This window comes from Choristoneura fumiferana, chromosome Z (assembly GCF_025370935.1).
Source record: "Choristoneura fumiferana chromosome Z, NRCan_CFum_1, whole genome shotgun sequence".
Lineage (NCBI taxonomy): Eukaryota > Metazoa > Arthropoda > Insecta > Lepidoptera > Tortricidae > Choristoneura > Choristoneura fumiferana.
The window spans coordinates 6806546-6828446 of record NC_133472.1 but is presented as its reverse complement, the minus strand read 5'-3'; the positions used below and the strand labels follow the sequence as shown (position 1 = coordinate 6828446).

The window sequence follows — 21901 nt, the reverse complement described above, 5'->3', positions numbered from 1 at the left end:
TATCTATCGAGTTGATAGAAGGTGCATTTTAGTAATACTAGTATTGTTGCATACTTATCTAAACTTTGGGGGGAGGTGTAGGTTGGTTCCTGTTTGCATAACAACGTCCAGTTAGAATTTAGAAGGGCGAATATACAGCGTTTTAATGGTTATTTTCGTCATTATCGTCTCTGCAAATTATTAAAAGGGATGTTGGTTTTGGTTAACTTTTTATGTAAACTAAAGACAGTATGGCATAGGCTTGTAATACATATCGTCACTACTTTAAAAAGAGCTCGTATCTCAGAACCAATAAGCTTGTAAAATAACCTCTGCTCTAACAGCTTTAAGGTTCAGTTTAGTACTCGTATATATGTTGACATGCTTGGGAAATAAGATTTTTCAGAGTGACGATTATGTTGTTCTATACATTGCGGGAATAATCTGGCCAGCGTACTCAAGCGGTTGCCGCTTGACTCATGTGCGGGGGTTCTAAAATAACTTAAGGAATTACCTTAAGGCTAGAATACCAATAGGCTGAAAAGGATTTTTTAATATTATAAATGACCATGTAAACAATAATACACTCACTATTTAAATGTACACGCTTTTTTCCCGTCTAAGGTATTCGGGTTGGGTACTGATATGCTTTAGATCCGCGACCATAATCATCAGCGTGCCGTATGCTAGGATCAGTGGCACTTAGGGCCTACAAATTCAAATAATTTATTCAGTAAATAGGCCGCAATGGGCACTTTTACACGTCATTTTTTAAACAACCAGCGCTTTCGGCAAGACCAACGTTGCCAAAAAGAATGCGCCGCGAAAAAAAAGAATAATAATACCCTCCCCTTAGCCGTAGTTACAAAACTAAACACTAAGTATATCTACATTCAGTGGAAGTGTAAAATGCTTCCACCGTCATAAAAAAGTTGATTCTGAAATATACATTTCAGGTCAAGTAACCATTAAGCTTTTGGATTCCTAAGGCAAGCTCACGCCTGCCGCCCCCAATGTTAGCTTACACGCAGTACGTTAGCTGACGCGGTTTAAATGGAGCGCGTGAACGCCTATTCAAATGTAGTATGAGCAGCGCAGACGGATTTTACTTGCACCCGTAGCCGCAAGCGTGCGCCCGCGCAGTGCACCCGTGCCATCTAGCGTACGCCCTTTAGTAGAAACTAGCTCGGCTTGTGAGCTAGTCGAATCCTACTTATCTTACTTATAGTATAAATGCGAAAGTGTATGTGTATGTTTGTTACTTCTTCACGCTAAAACGGTTGGGCGCGTTTGGATGGAATTTGGTACGTAGATAGCTGGACGTCTGGAATAACACATAGGCTACTTTTTATCCAGATATTCCCACGGGATAGGGATAAAATCTTGAAATTTCAACCGCTAGGTTTAGAGTCATGAAATTTTGTTCAGTTGTTCTTAACACAAACTTAATGAAGATCACGATATAATTTTCGGGAACTCCCAGGGGAATTTTGTAAAACCCCACACGCAAAGTCCATCTGTGCGATACATGCATATTTCCGTGAGTACAGATGTGTGCGTATTTTGTCCGGAAAGTTCGTATTTATCTTGCTTTCTCAACTAGCTTACTACAGTCATGGCCTACCAACCACTACAAGCTATATTTAATAATAAAAAACAGCAATATATGGCACTACCATTAACATTTGTAAATTATAAAATGTAAATAAGCCGAATTAAGTAGAAATATTGAGATTAAAAATAAAGACTAGCATATTATAAAATATGCTAAATAAATAAAATATGTTAGTTGTGTTTATAAAACACAACTTCACATCAACCTTAATTCAACTCCTTAATTTGAAGATAAGAAACACATAAATTGAGAATACGAAAGTATAGGCTACATGTGGCTACATTTCTGCTATGAGGCTTTCGAAGTGTTTTGCAATTGAGACGTCAGATGGCGAATAACCGGAATGCGCTTGCTGGGCTTGCCCCGCGCTTGCACACATTCGTCGAAACTATTTGAGAGAAACATGCCATTATCTTCTAACGACGTAAATAAGACAGAGACATCATGCGTATCTCTAGTCGTCTAGGCTCAGTTGGTCAGCTTGTTGGTTGTTGTCAGTGTACCGTATCCTTAGTGTCTCACTAGATGGCAATACGTATCGTGTTATTTGTGTTCTCATTGGTGCCATCTATTGGAAAATCGAAGGGAAAAAAAATAGCCAATATTAGGGTGATACCATTTGCTTGTACTAGGTGGTGTCTCTGTTATATTATCTACTATGTGCTACAGTTTACTGAGGTCAATTGGGATGCACCAAAAAAAATAACCTATATTTTTGGGAAAAATAGGATATTTTAAGATACCATTTTCATCGATTTTGAATTTAGATGAGTATTTAACTTTCTTTTTTTTTTTAACGAATTACGCTGGATGACGTCACAGTGAGACAGCCACGTCCCATTGCCTAGAATAATTCAGGTCGTACATAACATAATCTGTGGCATTACAATGTGACAATAATACAAGCACGGCTTAGGGTCCTAAATGAACGCATGACAAATAGTTTTATTTATTTCTCTTCTTTTAGCTTCGATTATTCCTATGTTTGTTTAATGGTGTGATAGTAAAGAGATATTTTTTATGAAAATCTGATATTTAAATTCTTTTATATTTACTTGTAACGTAGTAATTTAATAATTTAATTTGTAAAAATACATAGGAAATACTCGTATACATTTCGGACTTTACAATAATTGACAACTGTTTAAAGCCGGGTGCGCATCATGTGATTAAAGTTCTGTCTTTGTCACTCTTTGCTACCATAAGCAGGACAGCAACATTTCAAACTGTCAGTTTGCTTTAGAGCGTAGACCTGCTTTATAACTGCCTTTGTGACGGGTCACTGCAGGGGTCAAATGAAGGTCATTACTTCATCAGCCGGAAGACGTCTACTGCTGGACAAAGGCCTCCCCCTTAGAACGCCACAATGAACGACAACTCGCCACTTGCATCCACCGGTTTCCCGCTACTCTCACGATGTCGTCAGTCCACTTGGTGGGAGGCCTGCCAACGCTTCGTCTTCCGGTTCGTGGTCGCCACTCGAGGACTTTTCTCCCCCAACGGCTATCTGTTCTTCGAGCGATGTGGCCTGCCCATTGCCACTTCAATTTGCATATTTTTCCAGCTATGTCATTACTTAAATTTTGTTTATTTAATTCAGTTTATCATATTTTTGGAACAGGTCGTACATAACATAATCTGTGGCATTACAATTTGACAATAATTCAAGCACGCCTTAGGGTCCTAAACACTTTGCAGGTGGTAGGACCTTGTGCAAGGTCCGCCCGGATTGCTACCACCATCTTGCTCGCTAATCCTGCCGTGAAGCAGCAGTGCTTGCATTGTTGTGTATCGGCGTGGAGAGTAAGACAGCCGGTGAAATTACTGGCACGTGAGGTATCCCATCTTAGGCCTCTAGGTTGGCAACGCGTCTGCAATACAATTTAATTTGTAAAAATACATTGGATATACTCGTATACATTTCGGACTTTACAATAATTGACAACTGTTTAAAGCCGGGTGCGCATCATGTGATTAAAGTTCTATCTTTGTCACTCTTTGCTATTATAAGCAGGACAGTAACATTTCAAACTGTCAATTTGCTTAAGAGTGTAGACCTGCTTTATAACTGCCTTTGTGACGAGACACTGCAGGGGTCAAATGAGGGTCATTACTTAAATGTTGTTTATTTAATTTAGTTTATCACATTTTTGGAATCTGATTTCTGAAAACGCTTCACAAAGCCTATTTCTCCGAATAGTTTTCGATTTATTATATGTTGTCAAAACTTGGGACATTCCAATTGCCAGTTGTGTAAATTGGAACTTTCCGATTTGCATCTTCGTTGAGTCTACTGCCAAACAAAAAAGGGCTCTACTGGTTTCTAAAATAAATGTCGGAACTCCTCGATTTGTTGCTACTTTGAGTCTACCTGTTGTTGAAAAAAAAGGGGTCTGTTAGTTTCTGAAATGATTATAGCGTCGCATGCAAAAGCTCATAAATAAATAAATAAATAAATATCACGGGACAATTCACACCAATTGACCTAGTCCCAAAGTAAGCTTAGCAAAGCTTGTGTTATGGGTACTAAGCAACGGATAAATATAATTATAGATATAGATACATACTTAAATACATATTAAACACCCAAGACCCGAGAACAAACATTCGTATTTTTCATGCAAATATCTGCCCCGACACGGTAATCGAACCCGGGACCTCAAGCTTCGTAGTCAGGTTCTCTAACCACTAGGCCATCTGGTCGTCATAGAAAGAATATCTCGATAAATCAAATACAACAAGCCAAATTTCTTTTCCTTGTTTTCTAAAGATATTGTGAATTAGAAAAACTGCATTCCAGTACAAGAAAAACACATTGGGCTTTAATTAAATTAGTTTTTAATTTAATCGTTGGAGCATAGGACCTTTGCATAAAAAAAAACTGTGATATTCCCTTTTAAAATGAACGACGCGTCTTTCCAGGCAACAACAAGCAGTAACCTGTAGCGAGGAGTTCCTGTAAAAGAAAATGTACCTAATGCGAAGATCTTTTTGGCCCTAAACTATTATAATTAAGGTACACTATTATTTATTAAATTTACAGGGAAATTAAATTATTAAAAACAAAACAGTAACTCTCGTACAAATATTATTTTCTTATTAGCGTGTGGTAATTTCCCACTGCTGGGCAAAGACCCCTGGATTTCCAATTCCACTGCTTGCACTTATGTCTGGCCAGAAATGAGGAGAGATAGATTTGTTTAATTATTGACAGAGATCGTATGTTAGATAAGTTAAAAAAAAACACGTAATAGGTACATATAAACTTAATTCGGAATAAAATCTTTTGTTTTACATAACTATTTGAATAGAGCGATTGTATTTTGAATTTTGAAGAAGACACCTTCTTCATTAATTCAATCGTATTCTTAGTAGTAGTAAAACATTATAGGGCCCGACGTCTTACACCATTTTTTTCTGTTAAACTGTATAAGTGAGGGTAGAAAGAGACTGAATGCTATTGCAAGTGCCGCTTGTACGTTGACGACATGATTCCTATTCCTTGGACACTAGAAGCTTGACCAAACAATGCATGGTGGGTTATAAACAGAGAGCGGAATTCTCATGGCAAAAATCGAACGTCAATAGAGTTGGAACGTTGAATTTTATCGACTATCGATAAGTTTTATATATTTACGAAGCGTGTCTTTATTTATTTACTAACTAAAATAATCATCAAATCCACATTTAAGCAAAAAATTAATAATAATGTGTATAGTGTAAGAAAACAAAAGTTGCATTTTTTTTATTTCCTATCATTAGGACCCTGTCGTTAATAATAATTAACAGCAATAAATAAAGAATATCATTTAAATAAAATACAACATCAAATCATATTATAAAAACTACTTAACTTTACTTAGTATTGCATTATAAGAGGTTAATGTTAAAAGTCAGTAAGGAACTACTTACCGGATAATACCAACATAGAAATACCGACCCTGTTTTTCATGTACACGCCCATAGAAACTGACATGAGCTTCTATGGGTGTGTGTGTACCTACATGAAAAACAGGGTCGGTATTTCCATGTCGGTATTATCCGGGCCGGTAAAGAGTGTCACTGCCAAAACGAACGAGTCAAAGACACATAAATTCTTTTTTAATGTTTTTTGTTCTGGGCTATGGAACAACCCGTAACCGACCGGACTATCGTAATTTTTCGGTAAAAAATCTTTCAATTTTTTTAAATTTAGTTGATGCTACTTAAAAATCTGATATTTTTTTCTGTTAATTAGAAAGGTTAGCGTTTCTAAAATTTTCATCCATTTCCCACTCTATTCACGTTTGATTTTTGCCATGAGAATTCCGCTCTCTGGTTTATAAATTATAATGTAGGTGAATTATTTTAAGACCTGAAAGTAATACTACGTTAAGAAATAGTGCCTTGCCGATGTCGGTTTTTAGTGCTTAGCTGATAGATGTGTTTGTGGACTATAAGGTGCGAATGTGGTTGAGACAGGTATTAATGGGTGAAGAGTAAGAATGACATGTACAGATTTAGTGAATAATGTTTTGCCATCGTATGTTTCGGAAACATTCGTATTTATCCTGATTTCTCAACTAGCTTACTGAAGCTGATGAGGGTTCTCATAGAGGCGAAATACCGCTAGATGGCGTTAGTATCGTGAGATCCGTTTGACGTTTGCTTGCAATGAGGGCTATCGTTTTTTGTCTCACTAGATGGCGCACTGTTGCGTGAGGTTATTAAGTGTGGCTTTCAAAGCCTGTTATTGCGGGCGTGAAAACAAAGTTTAGATTAAAATCATATTTAATACACCTTAAAACCGTACCATAAAATATCGAGTATGCCACAGTGTTGCATAGTAAAGGAGGACAAAGGTTTCCGAAAGACAAAACTGACTCAAAACACAGACATTCATTGCCCCGGAACGCATATTTGCCATAATTAATTTCAGATATTGCAAAATATTCACAAAATTATTCTAATTACAAATAAACCCGCGTAGCTCACCCAAAAACTATGAGATTTGACATTTCGGAGACCTCACGCTACACTAGCGCCTCTAGTGGCGAATGCATACGCGATAGCCAATCACGAGCAAACGTCAAACGGACCACACGATACTAACGCCATCTAGCGGCATTTCACCACTGTGAAACCCCTCATTGAAAAAGCAAGATAAATACGAACTTACCCGAGAAAATACGATGGGAAAACATTACACTAGATCTGTAACACACTTTTTGTCTCACTATTTTGTAAGAGCGCTTTCACAAAATCATATCCGATATTGGTGTTGGACGCAGATACGATGTTGGGACGAGAACGTGTGAATTGGTATTGGCCATTTTTTTTCCTTTTTCGAGATTAATGTTTTTTCGTTTTTTTTTTTGCTGGTTATTTTGCGAAAGTTTGTAAGTCTGTTGGTTTGTTTGTTACCTCCTCACGTTTAATCCGCTGAACCGATTTAGATGCAATTCAGTATACAGATAGCTTGAGTCCCAGGGAAGAATATAGGATAGTTTTATCCTGGAAAATTGCATAGTTCCCATCAAAGAATTCTACGCAAACGCGAGCAATTAATGAAATTCAATTATTATCAAAATTATGAAAAAGTGCCTGCTTTTATTTTAATTTGCCATTATATGGTAACTTGTGGCACTTTGAGGGTACCTACCGCTTGGGGTTACCACCTACTGAATTATATTCGGACAGGGGGCTTACTACTAAATTCGTAAATCGAAGTTCGTATCGTACCGTCCCTCTCACTCTCGTAGTTATTAGCGTCAGCGAGACGGCAAGATACGAAGTTCGAATTTTGCACTTTGTAGTATAGGGCCAGATGCAACTTCCTTGCTCGATATGAGCACGTTGAAAAAATTTAAGCAAGTTACCTGTTACTGTGCGGAAGAGCCATATTAAACTGGCATCATTAACTAGAATACATTCAGTAATAAAAAAAATATACAATCTGATACATTTCATACATTTTACTTGTGCAGCTATCATATCGGATCAGATAATGTGCAAACGCTGTTAAAAGTGTAGATATAAAAGTATAAAATCGAGTGCAAAAATATAGACAAATTGAGCCTTTTAAAAATGTAATAAGGCCGTGGTAAAATATTTTGAGTGGTTCAAATAGAGACAGTTTTACACTTGACTGTACATGTTCACGAATGTATCTATAGTATGGACGTACCTGAAATAGTTGCTCAACTAATTTTAAAGGTGACGGTTGCTGAAGAGTAAGGTAAAAGGTGGAGATGTACAAGGTGTTAATAAAATAACTGAAAACCTAAAGATTGTAGAATTGAGAGTAAAATCGATTGCTTTACACTTTAAACCAGTTTGCTTTTTTAATCGCTCTTTTACTATGCCTAGTCTAAAAGTTACATCTCAGCGAGATTGCATATTATTTTGATAATTTAATACTAGCCATTTTCCTGTTAGTTTTGATTTTCTGACAGCAAACTACGATTTTAGAATTAGAAATCAAGTAAAAATACAATTGAAGCATAACATACGAATATTTTTTGAAATAATTAACGTGTTTGTAAAGTATATGCATTAAACTTAAGACAGTTGGGGAGTTGGGTTGTCAGTTGTATAATTAACAGCTTGTATACATATACGAGTAGTCTTATAAATATAGATGATGAATGTTTACGGAATACTTGCTCAAGTAATTTTAAAGGTGACGGTTGCTACCTTAACTATTTATTACAAGCTATATCTTATTGGAAACAACCAAACTTCAAAGTTTTTATGGCAAAATAAAATAACAGGTATTTTGTATACCGATGAACTCCCTTATCGATACTTCTCTTCTAAAGTACTGAACTTATCTACTTTTGTTATCAAAACAATACGGTGTGTTGGAAGGTTAGGTACTTAGCTTTACTTATGAATAAATAAATATGCAAATACAAATATCATATAGCAAAACGGTTATTACAATATTGAAGGTGGACAATAGTATCGATGATTGAATCTACCGATCGATATAGGAACTCAATACCTAAAAGAAAAAAGAAAGAAAGAAAGAAGACATTTATTCACATTCACAAATACACACAAATACAACAAAATTAAAACAAAAAATAAACACAGACACAAAAAAACAAAAATGATCTGTCACGATTTTGTTGTGTATTGTTTGTGTGTTGTTATCTGTCATTTCATTTTGCCATAAAAACTTTAAAGTCCTCAAACACGATAAATATATCTCAAACAATTGAATACGTACTTCTTATTTTTTATGTCAGGGTTAGATGCGTTTAAAAGTACTAACATTATTTCTATTTTCCAATAGTTATTTCGGCGGTTATCGTGATTATAGCCGTTGTCCTTCGCATTTACGCATCGGTCTGACGCCATCGACGTAACGAAATGTGTGAAGATTGCCAAGTAAAAAACAAGTTTTTTTTTTTCAAAAAATTAGCAATTTTTTCAGGATGTTATAGTTACCTCGAGTGCAGTGGAGCTTCTTAAAATAATCGAATAATTAAATAATAATAAAACTAAATTTAAGCAACCAGCTAACTGCATACTTTTATATATGTAATTTTAATCGTCTGCCCATTAGATTTGTCTTGATTAAGCGTTTTGTCTCATCGTGTATATTTAGGTATTTGGTTGAAGTTGGTATTACGGAATAAGTTTTTTATTAGAGCGGTGTGTAATGGAGTCGAACGCAAGCGGCCGAGGGAACATAGCCTTACCACCGCTGACGTTTTCAAATTGATACTCTGGGATCTTATACATTTCTAGACTCTTTGTCAGACACTTCATAGGGTGCTATCACTTTCGCCTAGACTTGCCGGTTAGTTATTCGTTGCGTTGTTTATTCATTGACCTCGAAACATGCGTAGTATGTAGATTTTTTTAATAATTGCCAGTATCATTAGAATAGTGTTTATTTTTGTAATTTGCTCACTCTGTGTTTTCAAATGCGTTGCTCTGCTCACCCATTCATCAAGACTGATTGTTTACTGTAGTTCGTTGGTATCTCTTTTCTTTTAACATTTCGATATTTTTATTTTTGTTCGTTTACTTTGTTTTTAATTTTTATGATTTCATGTATTTTAGCTAGCATTATAATTGTAAGTGTGGAACTATTAAACGTTTTTTCTATGACAGTATCGATAGAAAAAACGTTTATGAACTGTTCGTCATAATTAAGTCCATACTTCAGAAGTTATACCATTTCTTTTTAGCTTTTTAATATTTGTTTGTGAATAACAGTAGTTCGCAGATTTTTTAAGTGTAAGTTCTGTGTAATTGTCATTTTTGGCAGTTTTTTTCGTTGTGCTAAAACAGTGCTGTTCCTAACGTGCTATAAAAAGCTAATACACTAATACTGAGTTTAATTAATTTATTGTAAAAAAGAAAACAGACGTGGCGAAACTATAAGTATAAGTTGTAACAGTTCCTTAAATAAATAAGGGTTCCTTAAATAAAACATTTTATTATTTCATTATTGAGTGATGCCAAAATTGTGCCAAATTGATTATATTTTAATACTTAAATATGTGTGTTTTTTTGTTATATAAATATTGCTGTGGATTTTTTAATAGCTTTACATTTTAATGCCAATTAAATTTAAATGTCAAATGCCAACGTCAAATATCTCCCAGGCATAAAATTTCAAAGTGATCCTAGAGCCTTACGCTGCGAGAAGTTTGATATAAATATTTATAATAATGAGACGTATTAAATCACTAGCAAATATCTGGGGTCCTAGTGAAAAAGGGGTTAATTCTGCAGAAGTTGAACAGCTGATTTCGACTTAAACCCCTTTACACATAAAATAGAAAATAGCTGAGTAATTTCTGCAGACTTAACCCCTTTTTCACTAGGTTCCCAGATATTAAGAACTATAATAGTAAAGCGAGTGATAATTACGGACAGCTTAAAATTATTTCTTTTTTCCGGTATATCGCTTCGGTCCGAGCTTTTTTTTCGAATTTCTTTTGTACCAAGTGCGAACAAATGAAATATGTCAGCCTCATTAGTCGAACCGCTCTCAATTCATTACTCAGACACGCGGCATTAGACTTTTCGAGAAACCAAATGCAAACTTTGCTCGTCGTATACCTAAAATAAGATAGTTTGTAGTTAGCTTCTGTTTAAAAACTCCACAGCAATTGTAACAAAGTATACTGAGCGGCAAAAAATCTGGCCCTCAAATGTATGCAGGAACAGGAACTTTTGTATGTAGTGTACGTCAATTTTTTGCCGCTGAATATATAATATACGTAGTTGTGATGTAACTTAGTGAAAGGTATCAAGTTTCTATTTTGCCATTATTTTTTTGTGATTTTTTTTTAATAAAAACGTGTTTAATTGTGCCGATTTTTTTTCATTTGTCATAATATAAAAAAATAGTTATATTGTTTTGTAATACTGTACAACAACAACAACAATTTTGGGCTATTTCTGTAACCTTTGAATTGCCTTATAACTGCTATAACTAATTTTGATGTGACAGATAAATGTGATGCTGTCTTTGTTTATTCGTACAAAACAAAAAGAGGTGTCATCACAGATATCTGTCACATTACATTTATCAATGAGTAGTGAAATGACGCCTGTTCGTTTTTTTTTAGTCTTAGTATTAACCCCAATATTTACGAGTATACTTCAATATTTCCTATAAGATTCCTTGATCAGTCAATTTAACTAGATATAGTATAGCTATAGTAGCTAGATATCTCGCTAGCTAGCTTATAGTGGTTATAGTACGATATAATTTCTGCATAAAGAGATACATAAGATCAATTAATGTTTTATGAGTGACTATAGGCTCAGATAAATACAAAAAGTCATTCAAATAAACAGCCCCGCGTCAAACCAGGAACAAAGGTGCCCAATTCACTTGTCAGAGTTATTATAAAACATCCAGATATTTACAACATAAAACTAAAAATAACAATATATAATATAAAGGTTGTTAAAACGCACTCCACTGCCCTTACGATACCATAAAGTCAAATTTAAACTTATTCATTTACGACAAGAGTTATATTACAATGAAAATGATACAACGATGGCATAGTCCCAATAAGTAACGAGAGAAGGCATTATAAATGTAACAAATTCTAATAAGAATCGTATAAGCAACGGAGCGATTTCTGAATATATGAATGAAATAGTAGATCCAGAACTACTTCTCGTTACGTTTATGGATTGTAAAATGTAGTGCAAAAAATATTGTCAGTCTCTTATGCGATTCTTATATGAGTTTGACAATTAAGAATCTGATTAGAACATTTATAATAATAGTCTAATATATAAAAAAAATATATATAAGTTGCCTAAAAGAAGGTGGCGGGACGATTAAGTGCGATTCCAGCCGGACTGGCAACATTTTGCCGAATTTTGACGAGTGGAAGGGGAAAGGGGAGGCCTTTGCCCAGCAGTGGGACACTGTATAGGCTATTTAAAAAAAAATACTGTAGATTATCACAAAATATTAGAAGCGTATCTTTCCTTTTGTCAATTAACCGAAAAATAACGAAGGTGTAGCCAGTTAAAGTTGCGGGTGACGTCACAGGTCCCCACTCCCCAACTTTGAACTCGCTTTACTGACGGACTAAATAGTATATTTTTATAATCCAGAAGCTACCTAATTCAGGAGATTATTGGGTTTGTTTGATGGAACAACCATTTCAATGTTTTTCATCGGAGTTTTTGATCCAAAGGGCCGGCGCACATATAGCGAAGCGTATGCCTGCGAGTTAACCTTTTCGCCGCCACGTCAAATACAAAAGACATCACCCATACGCCAGGCTTCTATATTGCCATGCCTAAAATTGAACCTTAACACAATTGGACGAAGGTTGCTTTTGCACTGAAGTAATGGACGAATATATATAAGTCGTTGGCGTCCAAAAGGTTAAGTACGATTCCCACTGAGCGCATCGGGCCAGACGGCGTCCTAGCGCAATTTACCAGATGCCAAAGGATTTTAGAACGTCTGCGCCGTACTAACGTTACATATTTGAATGGAATTTACACCGCTTGTGGCCGGTCGACTCCTCGCGCATTCCGACGGCTGTGTTCGGCTGCCGTCGCCTCCGATAGGCTTCGTTCGGCTTCTGTTGCGTGTCTTCGAATTCACCTACTCGCTCTGGTCGCAGGCAACCAGTAGATCCAGAGCAGGGATGTTATGGATATAAAATTTCGGATCTAGATATGGATACGGATATATGTATGTCAAACATAATACCGGTTACGGTTACGGATATAGGATTTTTAATGAAGTTTAAAAGTAAAATACAAATATGAATATAAATGACTTGACTTTAATTGTAATAGTTACGAATCAGTGGGAATCGTACTTTACGAGAATGCGCACGCCCATGTCGCTTCGATGCTCAAGCGACGCTTGCGGAGATTATTTAAATTTCGATCTGATTTCAACCCGTGCAACAGCGAGGTTTTTTTGGCAGTGAAAAAGTGTCTGCGTTGCTCTTCGCTATATGTGTGCCGGCCCAAAATGCAGTCTCGCCTACGACGCGGTACACTTTGAACATCGATCAATGTATGGAAACGTTTACAGGGGAGTTCAATCGAATTCATGTGGGAGTGAAATACAGCTTATTATCTGCATAAATTTTTAATACGAATCTATTTCTAGAGCCGGTAGGACTTGTCAGGATATTAAAGCAGTCATCTGACTGTACTGTCGCCATCAGATTTTCGGAGGGGGAGGATCAAAAATATCGGAACAACTCTAATACCTTTACAATAGAGTAAATGTTCCTTTATTTTTGACCACCTCGCTCCGAAGTGCCTATCTGATGGCTACTGTACAGACTTGGCCATCTTGCAAGGAAAAGATTTGTTCATTGATACGAACCTCGGCTAAGTAAAGCAGAATAAATCACTTTAATAATCGATTTGTGGTGTCATTGCACTACAGTGTGAACATTTCGTTCCAGGATCCATAATGGAGGCGACACAGAATCGTCCCTCCTTCCAGACCTACTTACCGTCGGAGGCGCCCGCGCCGGTGCAGCTCCGCAGACAGGGCTCGCTCACCGGCACACATGGCCAAGGTACTAACGACAAACTGCCAGCATGTTTTTGGTAGCACGCCTTGGTTCTAAAAAGCATGGAGTCGCTATTAGTTAAAAAAAAACTCGAAATATTTATATACATTTATTTTATACTTATGTATGATTTATTTGTTTTAAAAGGACGATTTACAAGAGCTGGCATGAATGGAGTGAGTGAATGAAAGTACCTTTTGAATACATTCACACAAATGTGAAAATGTCATGTATCTGTCATTTCCCTACAAAAATGTCTAAGTGACATTACTTTCGTTCAATCCATTCGTGCCAGCTCTTGTGAATTGACTTGTACTACTTTACTTTTTTTACTTTCGATTTTTTTTATTACTTGAGTATAACCAGGAGATGCAGTATCAAACCCTACCCCGAAAATCTTTACGGTTTTAAAAAATTCTTTATATATATAATTCATATACTTTCGATTTCGGGTGTTTTAACTTTTCTCTCTATGTACTACACTAATTTTTGATGTTAATCGGGGTAACCTGAAACGACAATTCTGCATCCGCCACCGGTCTACCATGATTCTTTTACTAAATACAGGTCCCTTTCTAGCTCAAGCGAGCGTGGACCGACGCGTCTCTGACCCCTACAACCTGGACCTCCTGGCCCGCAGGAAGGAAGAAGCGCAAAACTACGCACACTACCGGTCGAGCTTGACGTCTAGCAAGTCGACAGTGGACACCGCCGCGGCACCGCCATCGAAAACATCCCGATGGGTCGACGGCACCGAAGCCCAGCTTGGTAACGATCTCGCTACTTAGTTTTTTCATGGGCGTACCGGCTGGTGTAAAATTAATACGACTCGTCTATTCGTCTTTTGTTTTTAATTATTTTAAATTTGTTCTCTGGTACTTTTTGAGGCGATTTCTATTTAAAAAAAAATGTTTTCGATGGTTTTAGCATGATAGTAAAAAAAAACTTTCGACTCCATTCCATGTTGAGTTCGCATAGTTTTTTTTTTCTTCACTATTTATTTATTTCTATCCTAATGAATATGTTATTGCAGCATTGTTTTGACACGTGTAGTCGGATGACTGGTTGATACCTAACATCGTAGGCGACATAGTGTTTTAAAAAAATGTAGCTGGGTTCTTAGTAACTGTAAAGTTGGGTTGTTTTTAAACGTGCACGGCAATGTGGTTATATAGTGTGTCAATGTGAAAAATACTAAATTCAGAACCTATAATGTACCTAAGCGTTTATATTATAAGTTTTTTTGTACTGATTTGTGGTATGCAATAAAGAATATTTGTATTGTATTGTACCTAAGTACAGCAAAACATGAACGCGTTTGCACTTACTCTCAATTACTATAGGCGACTCGGCAGCGCCTCTAGCGGCGGGTATCGGCAACAAGCTGTTGTATAGTATTTGATGGTGCGGTTAATGTATGACCGCTTATTTATCGACCCAGAATGCACGACCTGATAATACATGTTCTCCAATAATTTGTCCTATATAAGAGTACGAATTACCAGGTTTATTATTCATTCAATCCGGGTCGGCAATTATGAGTCGCAAATTAACCGCACTCGTATTTTACACTAACGCATAGACGTACGACAAACACATAATAGGCTCAGTTACTTTTGACACTGACCTTGTAGTCACAGAAATTCAAATGAATAGACAATAAAAGTTCCAAAATCGCGTGTCCATATCCCTGTCGGTGAGCCGCCAGAAGTGTTTGTGTTGTAATTTTTTCTACAAATAATCCTCGACTTTAGATGACAGCCGTTACTTGATCCATTAGTTCGGCTACATTATAACGGAGCCAGATACCTCTACGTTGGTCCATGTCAATGTCAAAGTACGACCTGTCCTAAAACGCATCACAGCAAGGTGTGAATCGTAGCTCAGTACTAGAGATTCGATTTGTAGCATTCGAACATGGCGGATGTAGACAATATCTAAATTTGCTATTTCTGTTTCTTTGGCTAGTTGAAGTATAATTTTGATAGTGTTTTATGCGGCGATTAACCTTAACAGTGAACAGTGATCACAAAACTCTGTATTGCTCTCGTGTCTGTCATTTTTTAATGCGCAAGTTGTCTCCACGTGGTTTCTGGAATTTTACTATCAAGTTGCAAAAACTACAATCACCGTACAACGTCCCTCTCAAAGAGAGTACTTTGACACTGGCGAAATTGTCCTATTAATTAGGATAGAAAAGCCATATTTTAAAAGAGAAGAAGAAGAAGAAGCTCAGTACTAACGTCACAGAATACATTTTATATAGTGATATAGAGGCGACACGCGTTAACAGAAGAATTTATATCCATTTTTATTGTCTATTTATTTAGATTTATCTGGTTAGAGACCACGTTGACTCCCACATGCCTCGTTGCCGTCGTCACATGATGTTAAATGTATTCAGTCTTGATGCGGATTCTAAGCGCAACATTAATAATTGGCTGATCTATGTCCTATTGTAATGTTATATTTAGAACTTACTTTCAAGGCGATGCATTTTAATCACAGCCCGTTGTGTAACATTGCGAAGTATCGCCAGTAACTTCAACTAACTCGTGGTAAGGTTAGCAGAAGTGGATGAGCGGTTATGAAGCTCAGAATGGTCTGCGAAGCCCTTTTACGCTCAGGCCGCAAAAGTTGCAAGTACATGTTTGTAAGTTTCTTGTACAAAAAAGTGGCAATTATGTAGAATTGTAGCACTTGTAACTTTTGTGATAAAAGGGGCCTGTGGCTCAGAAGCTACAAATTACAAGCGGTAGTCTCTTTTCAATGCATACTGTTAAACAAAGACTACCGCTTGTAAATTGTAACTTGTAGCTTCCTGAAATAGGGCACTGGTCATTCTTACTCGCTACCCGCGGCGTCATAATGCTTTGTTCGTGAACATTAAGGACTGGCCCTATCAACGAAGTGCAAAATTCGAACTTCGTATCTTACCGTTCCTCTGACGCTTATATTATTTAATACGAGAGTGAGAGGGACAGTACGATACGAATTTCGATTTTAGAATTTCGTAGTAGCCCCCAGTCCCGAATATTCACGATACAACGTTGAGAGGCCGCGGGCGACAGATCAGAACGACCAGGCGTCTTCTTGATTTGGCAATACAGTGCGTTTCAAATAACATTAAGACTGGGTTTGCTTATAACAAGTATTGCCAGGTTGTACCAATTTTCTAACATTTTATTCGACCGTTCTTTTAGCATTGAACTTTATTTTGAGCGTGCATTAATTTTGTGAAATTAACACGTGCGCCGTTCAAACTATGCGAGTTGGCACAGGAATTATAGCAAATATATGTGGAGATATATTTGTTTTTTTTTTTTTAATTAGACATCATTTTTCATTTAAGAGCGTTTATACCTGCTGAGCTGGCAACGTTGCATTCTTGTTAGTTTTTCTCGATTATTCCATAAAAATTGAATGGAAATTAATAATGTTGCCTGATAGAACACTTCTTAATGTGTTTACTCCAATAATTATTCGTGATAGATTTTTATATTCCTTAAAAACGAGTTAATGTTTATGACCGGTTTTTAAATAAAATAAAAGTCTATGGCGAATAATTATTGGAGTAGACACATTAACGTATATATTAAGAAGTGTTCTACCAGACAACATTATTAACCGTTTATAAGGCCCCATTTATTTGAGCATACTACCACAGAATGAAAAGCAGCTATCGAATACATACCTGACAATGAATATTTTTAAAGCTAGTCGTAAAGGGTTAGTTTTCATTCAATTTTTATGGAATAATCGAGAAAAACTAACAAAAATGCAACGTTGCCAGCTCAGCTGGTATAAACGCTCTTCAATTACACAGCTAACACATGATTGTCCTAATCTTATTTCTAACGCATAGTACAGTCGTATGTGTATGTTATTTAACACCAAATCCGCTCACCAATTTCGACGTCTGACTGTACTGAAACAGGATGACGATGCTGGCGAATTATAAAATTTATATGTTATAAACGTTAAGGTGTGCTTAGACAATGTATCGGATATCTAAATGTGCACATAACCTAGTCCTAGTCATTGTATTACAATAAAACGTTGTTGATATATTATATCTATCTAGGTATCTATACTACATATAATATTATTGTAACTGGCCATTGTCAGTAAATATGAAATAGTAAAAAATAAACTTATAATTCGATTTGACGCTAATCTATCAGGGAGACCGGGAGTCATTGTTCGCAATAATATGGACATGACTAAAATGATTTTTTTTTTAAAGTAAAAAAAATTTTTTTTTAATTGTCTGTGGTCAGTATATTCCTATTCTAACGAAAACAACTGCTAATTTTACCAAGGTAATTACATATTTTGAAAGCGTGTAAAAATTTTTATCTAAAGGAATTCAAACTTAATGCCAGTGTAAAGACCTTTATATGAAGTTTTCTTAAATTTCTCCTGTGTACAGACATTAGCCAGTTACAATTATTAATCATATGTATTAGAATATTATTAATACTTAATTTGAACATTTCAAGGTTACTATGTGATTAGCGAATTTGTATTAATCCTTTCTGCGTCTCTTTTTTACTCGGCTGGTAGGAAATGGATAAGAAAGAGACTGAATTCACGTTCGTTACTTACGCCTAGTTTTCGCTGTAAACCCCTTGTAATAATTATTTTACTATATGACCGTTGAATGATAAGATAGCAAAGATTAAGTGAGGTTTAATAAAAGGTTTTACCCCAAGAAAGGTAGCTCGAAAGAACTGTTTATTTGTTCTATGTAGTTTGTGAATGAAAACTCTTCTGATGGTTCTGGTGGTATCTATGGTATATTTAGTCTAACATTAAGAGCTAGAGATATATTAATGGAGAAACGACTTAGGTACTTATAACGTGAGATACTTATAAAGATGAGAACTCTCGCCAGTTCGCGTTTTATAACGTCAGTTAGCATTATTAATAATAATAATACCTTGGGACAAATTACATCAAAATATTGCTAAAGAAACTTGTTTTGATTTTTTTTTTAAATCTGGTACCCCTGTATACTCTGGCCATCAGAAGAGCGTCACTACATTTTCTTTCACACGTAACAAAAAGGAAGGAAATGACAGATTTTTTGAACAAAAAGCAATTCGTGTGGCCATTTATTTTGGTCGCCATAGCAACGAGTGCCTTTGGGGGTTAGAAAGGGTTAAGGTATTGCACAGATATGACTGTGGATAGGTATTTAGGATGGACTTCTGTGTAAGAATGTTTACATGAGAGTAATGAGTAATAATACGTGACGCTTTGAAGGAATTGGGGCTTCTGACAAACAAAATATCGTCACATGGGGCCATTAAGACAGCCTGTGCCCGTTTGACGTTACAACCTTGCTTGAGATTAGTTTTAAACAAATTCCTAAAGTGACACAAGTGTCAACTCACTTCATGATACTAACGCCATTTAACGGCCGTACCTGTCGGAAAGCCCTCATTCTAAGGGTAGTGGACACAGCACTACAACTGTCAAGCATATTTTGATATTACAGCGATTCTTAAAAGGAGTGTCCCTTCTGTGCTTTGGTATTACTTATTATTCTCATGAGTGGTGTCGTTGTAACTTATTTCTTCTTTATTAATGTTAATTTTATTTTAATTTAATTCTATTTACACTAAATATGATGATTATGACAAAATATATTTTGTTTATTTTGTCTCATTATTTAATTTTGTCTAAAAAACTTTAGTGGCAGCGTATGTATCTGCCATATTATATGTATTCGTATGAAAATATTATGTGTCTAGTTGTTAAGATTTAAATTTGTATTCAAATAACGGTTTATAGATTCCGTGAAATTGGATTATAATAATTATAACTAAATGAAAAAAAGATAGGGACCTAAAGTAATAATTTATGTTTGTCAATTTAAATTTCAATGTTGATGTCTTGATTTTTATTTTATTTTTATTTATGCACAATATTTTTATTCCATTCAATCAATTTGATATTAATAATTTGCTTGATTTTAAAATGATTTAAATTTAGGATTAAAATATGTCACGAAAAAAGATCGTATCTCAAAATTGATAAGTTCCCTACCTTACAGCGTGTAGTTTATATTTCTTTTATTACATTGATACGAGCTTTTTAAAAATTATGTTATGTGTATTGTTTTTTGAATAGTAAGAAAAACAATTGCAGACAAGTCTTTTTTATATTATAAGTTTTTGTATAACTCAAAATTATATTTAGTATCAAAGAATACAAGTAGGATGTTACCAGTCGCCAATAGATGTCGTTGCATTGCAACAGATTATTCGTCTGTGATTGGTGGAAAAGTTTAGTAGCGACATCTATCGAATAATTTAACGATCATCCTAATGTTAGAGTTAGGTTTTAGATTATATTGTATCGAAATGTAAGGTCTGTAACCGCTTGGTAATAAATCTGCGCGCACGGCTGTTCAATAGTTTATTTTTTGATCGATGCAGCGTTTTACTTTCTGTTATTCTTTAGCTTTAGTCATACAAAATTAAATAATTAGAAGTCAGAAAGAGAAAATGATATATAAAAAAATTCCATCCAATAACGATAATCGCTAAAGCCTTTCAAAAACCCATTAGTCTCCACTATCTGGTACCATCAGCCAAATAAATGGTCTATCAATTTTTAAACAAGTTCCTATCAAATAATTATGTCGCTAAAGTCGAACTTTCAAGTTGACAGACACGTCTATTAGCATTATTGCTTTATGACATGCAAACGATTATCAACTTTATTTGGCTGATGGTACACAGATTGTTCTGCGAGAGTATTTTTTATTTGTAAAGTTAGCTCCGGTGCCTCCGGTAGACCACTAACACCAAACACCATGTAAACAAAAAAAAGTGAGAGCGTAAGGTCCGATCACCTTATGAAAATCCTTGATCATTTCACATTAGAGACATGAAATATTCTTAGAAAAGAATATTCTAGAACTCCTGCGCTAGCGAGGAATTTGAATACAAGAGTCTGAAAGATACCGAGAAAATACAATGGGGAAGGGGTATTATCTACGTTTGTACAGTCAACTAAATACAAAGATATCGATACGGTCAGTTACAAAAACATGTATACACGACCTTCGTGTTAAGTCAATAAAGTCGTGTATACATATTCTTGTAACTTTGGCCGTATCGATCTTTTCGTAGTAGACGGTACTGAACGCAAGAACAGGTACAGGAGAAGGTATGCGGGTACTTCCGAGGGTTGTATGAAATAGATGAAAAATGTTATTCATAGTTCATAGGGTGATTTGACGTTACTTTAATAGTATTATTATTTATACATTTTAATAACAGTGTACAAATCCACACGAGCTTACGTAATTAGTGATGCGTCGCCGATTAGCGGAGTAATAGCGTATTGTCGTAACATGCCTGATACTGAGCGTTTGCAATGCACTAGTGTGTAAAAAGACATTATTAAATTTAATAAAGCCTCTTGAATTATTGCCGCGAAATTGAGATACTGTGCAAGAATAACGGCAAAATTGAAGTCGCCATAGAATCAAAAATCACACGTTATAAAAAATGTTCTTTGTACCTAGATAATTCAGTCTTATGATTTTTATAATATTTTCAATATTGTTTTATACTGCCATTTCTGAAGTATTCTGTGATCTCTATCGATATTATGAATATTTATTTGTTTTTTAATTATTTTACATTTGCGTGAGCGCTAGTTCATTGTGGCTACAGTAATATTATGTTTGGCGTTTTAAAAAAATAGTAACAAAGTAATTCAGTCATAAAATATTCATTCTCATGTTCTGTGCGTTACTTTTCAGTCACTCGCAACAGGAATGTGCCTGTAGCTTTAAAAAGCAAGGATGTAATTTAAAAAAAATAAAAGCGTTCCGCGCACGTCTGGCCCGGCCCTAATTTTATGTCAAAACTATTAGTACGAATGCAAGAGCATTTAAGTAACGAAAGCATTAGAGTGAGCTGTATTCACAAGTGTTGTTTTAGTATGTCATTAAAGGAAATAAAATATTTGATAAATATTTACCGTTTTTGTATTGTATCACCTTGTTACCCACGACGGAACGGAGAACTGGACAGACACTAGCACCAATATCTGACACAACAACTCGTGCGTAAATAAATACGTGATACGGCTTTAATTCTAGGGCCGGTAAGACGTGTCAGATATTTTTGCGCGCTCCGCTGTGGTAGATATTATAATGCAGATGACTACACCTATGCTTTAGTGGAAAGAGGTTGTTTTTTGACAAAAATGGTATCATTTTCTCGTCTGCCACTGACCGAATTTGATGTTTTTTTTAAAG

At 35.6% G+C, this 21901-nt stretch overlaps 1 protein-coding gene across 9 annotated transcripts in view; it reads left to right on the top strand.

The window, feature by feature from the left end:
• Positions 1-21616, top strand: part of GAPcenA (GTPase activating protein and centrosome-associated) — a 107612-nt gene extending 85996 nt beyond the window's left edge. For 6 of the 9 annotated variants that reach the window (XM_074109803.1, XM_074109875.1, XM_074109950.1 and 3 more), the window contains 2 exons: positions 13507-13623; positions 14185-21616. In XM_074109803.1, coding sequence (XP_073965904.1) covers positions 13507-13623; positions 14185-14405 — 338 coding nt within the window. In that variant the 3' untranslated portion in view covers positions 14406-21616. Of the gene's footprint in view, positions 1-4516; positions 4611-8873; positions 10907-13506; positions 13624-14184 lie in introns of those variants that run through there. The other 3 variants (XR_012453186.1, XR_012453188.1, XM_074110011.1) reach the window with 3 other exon arrangements.
• Positions 21617-21901: the final 285 nt, after the last annotated feature.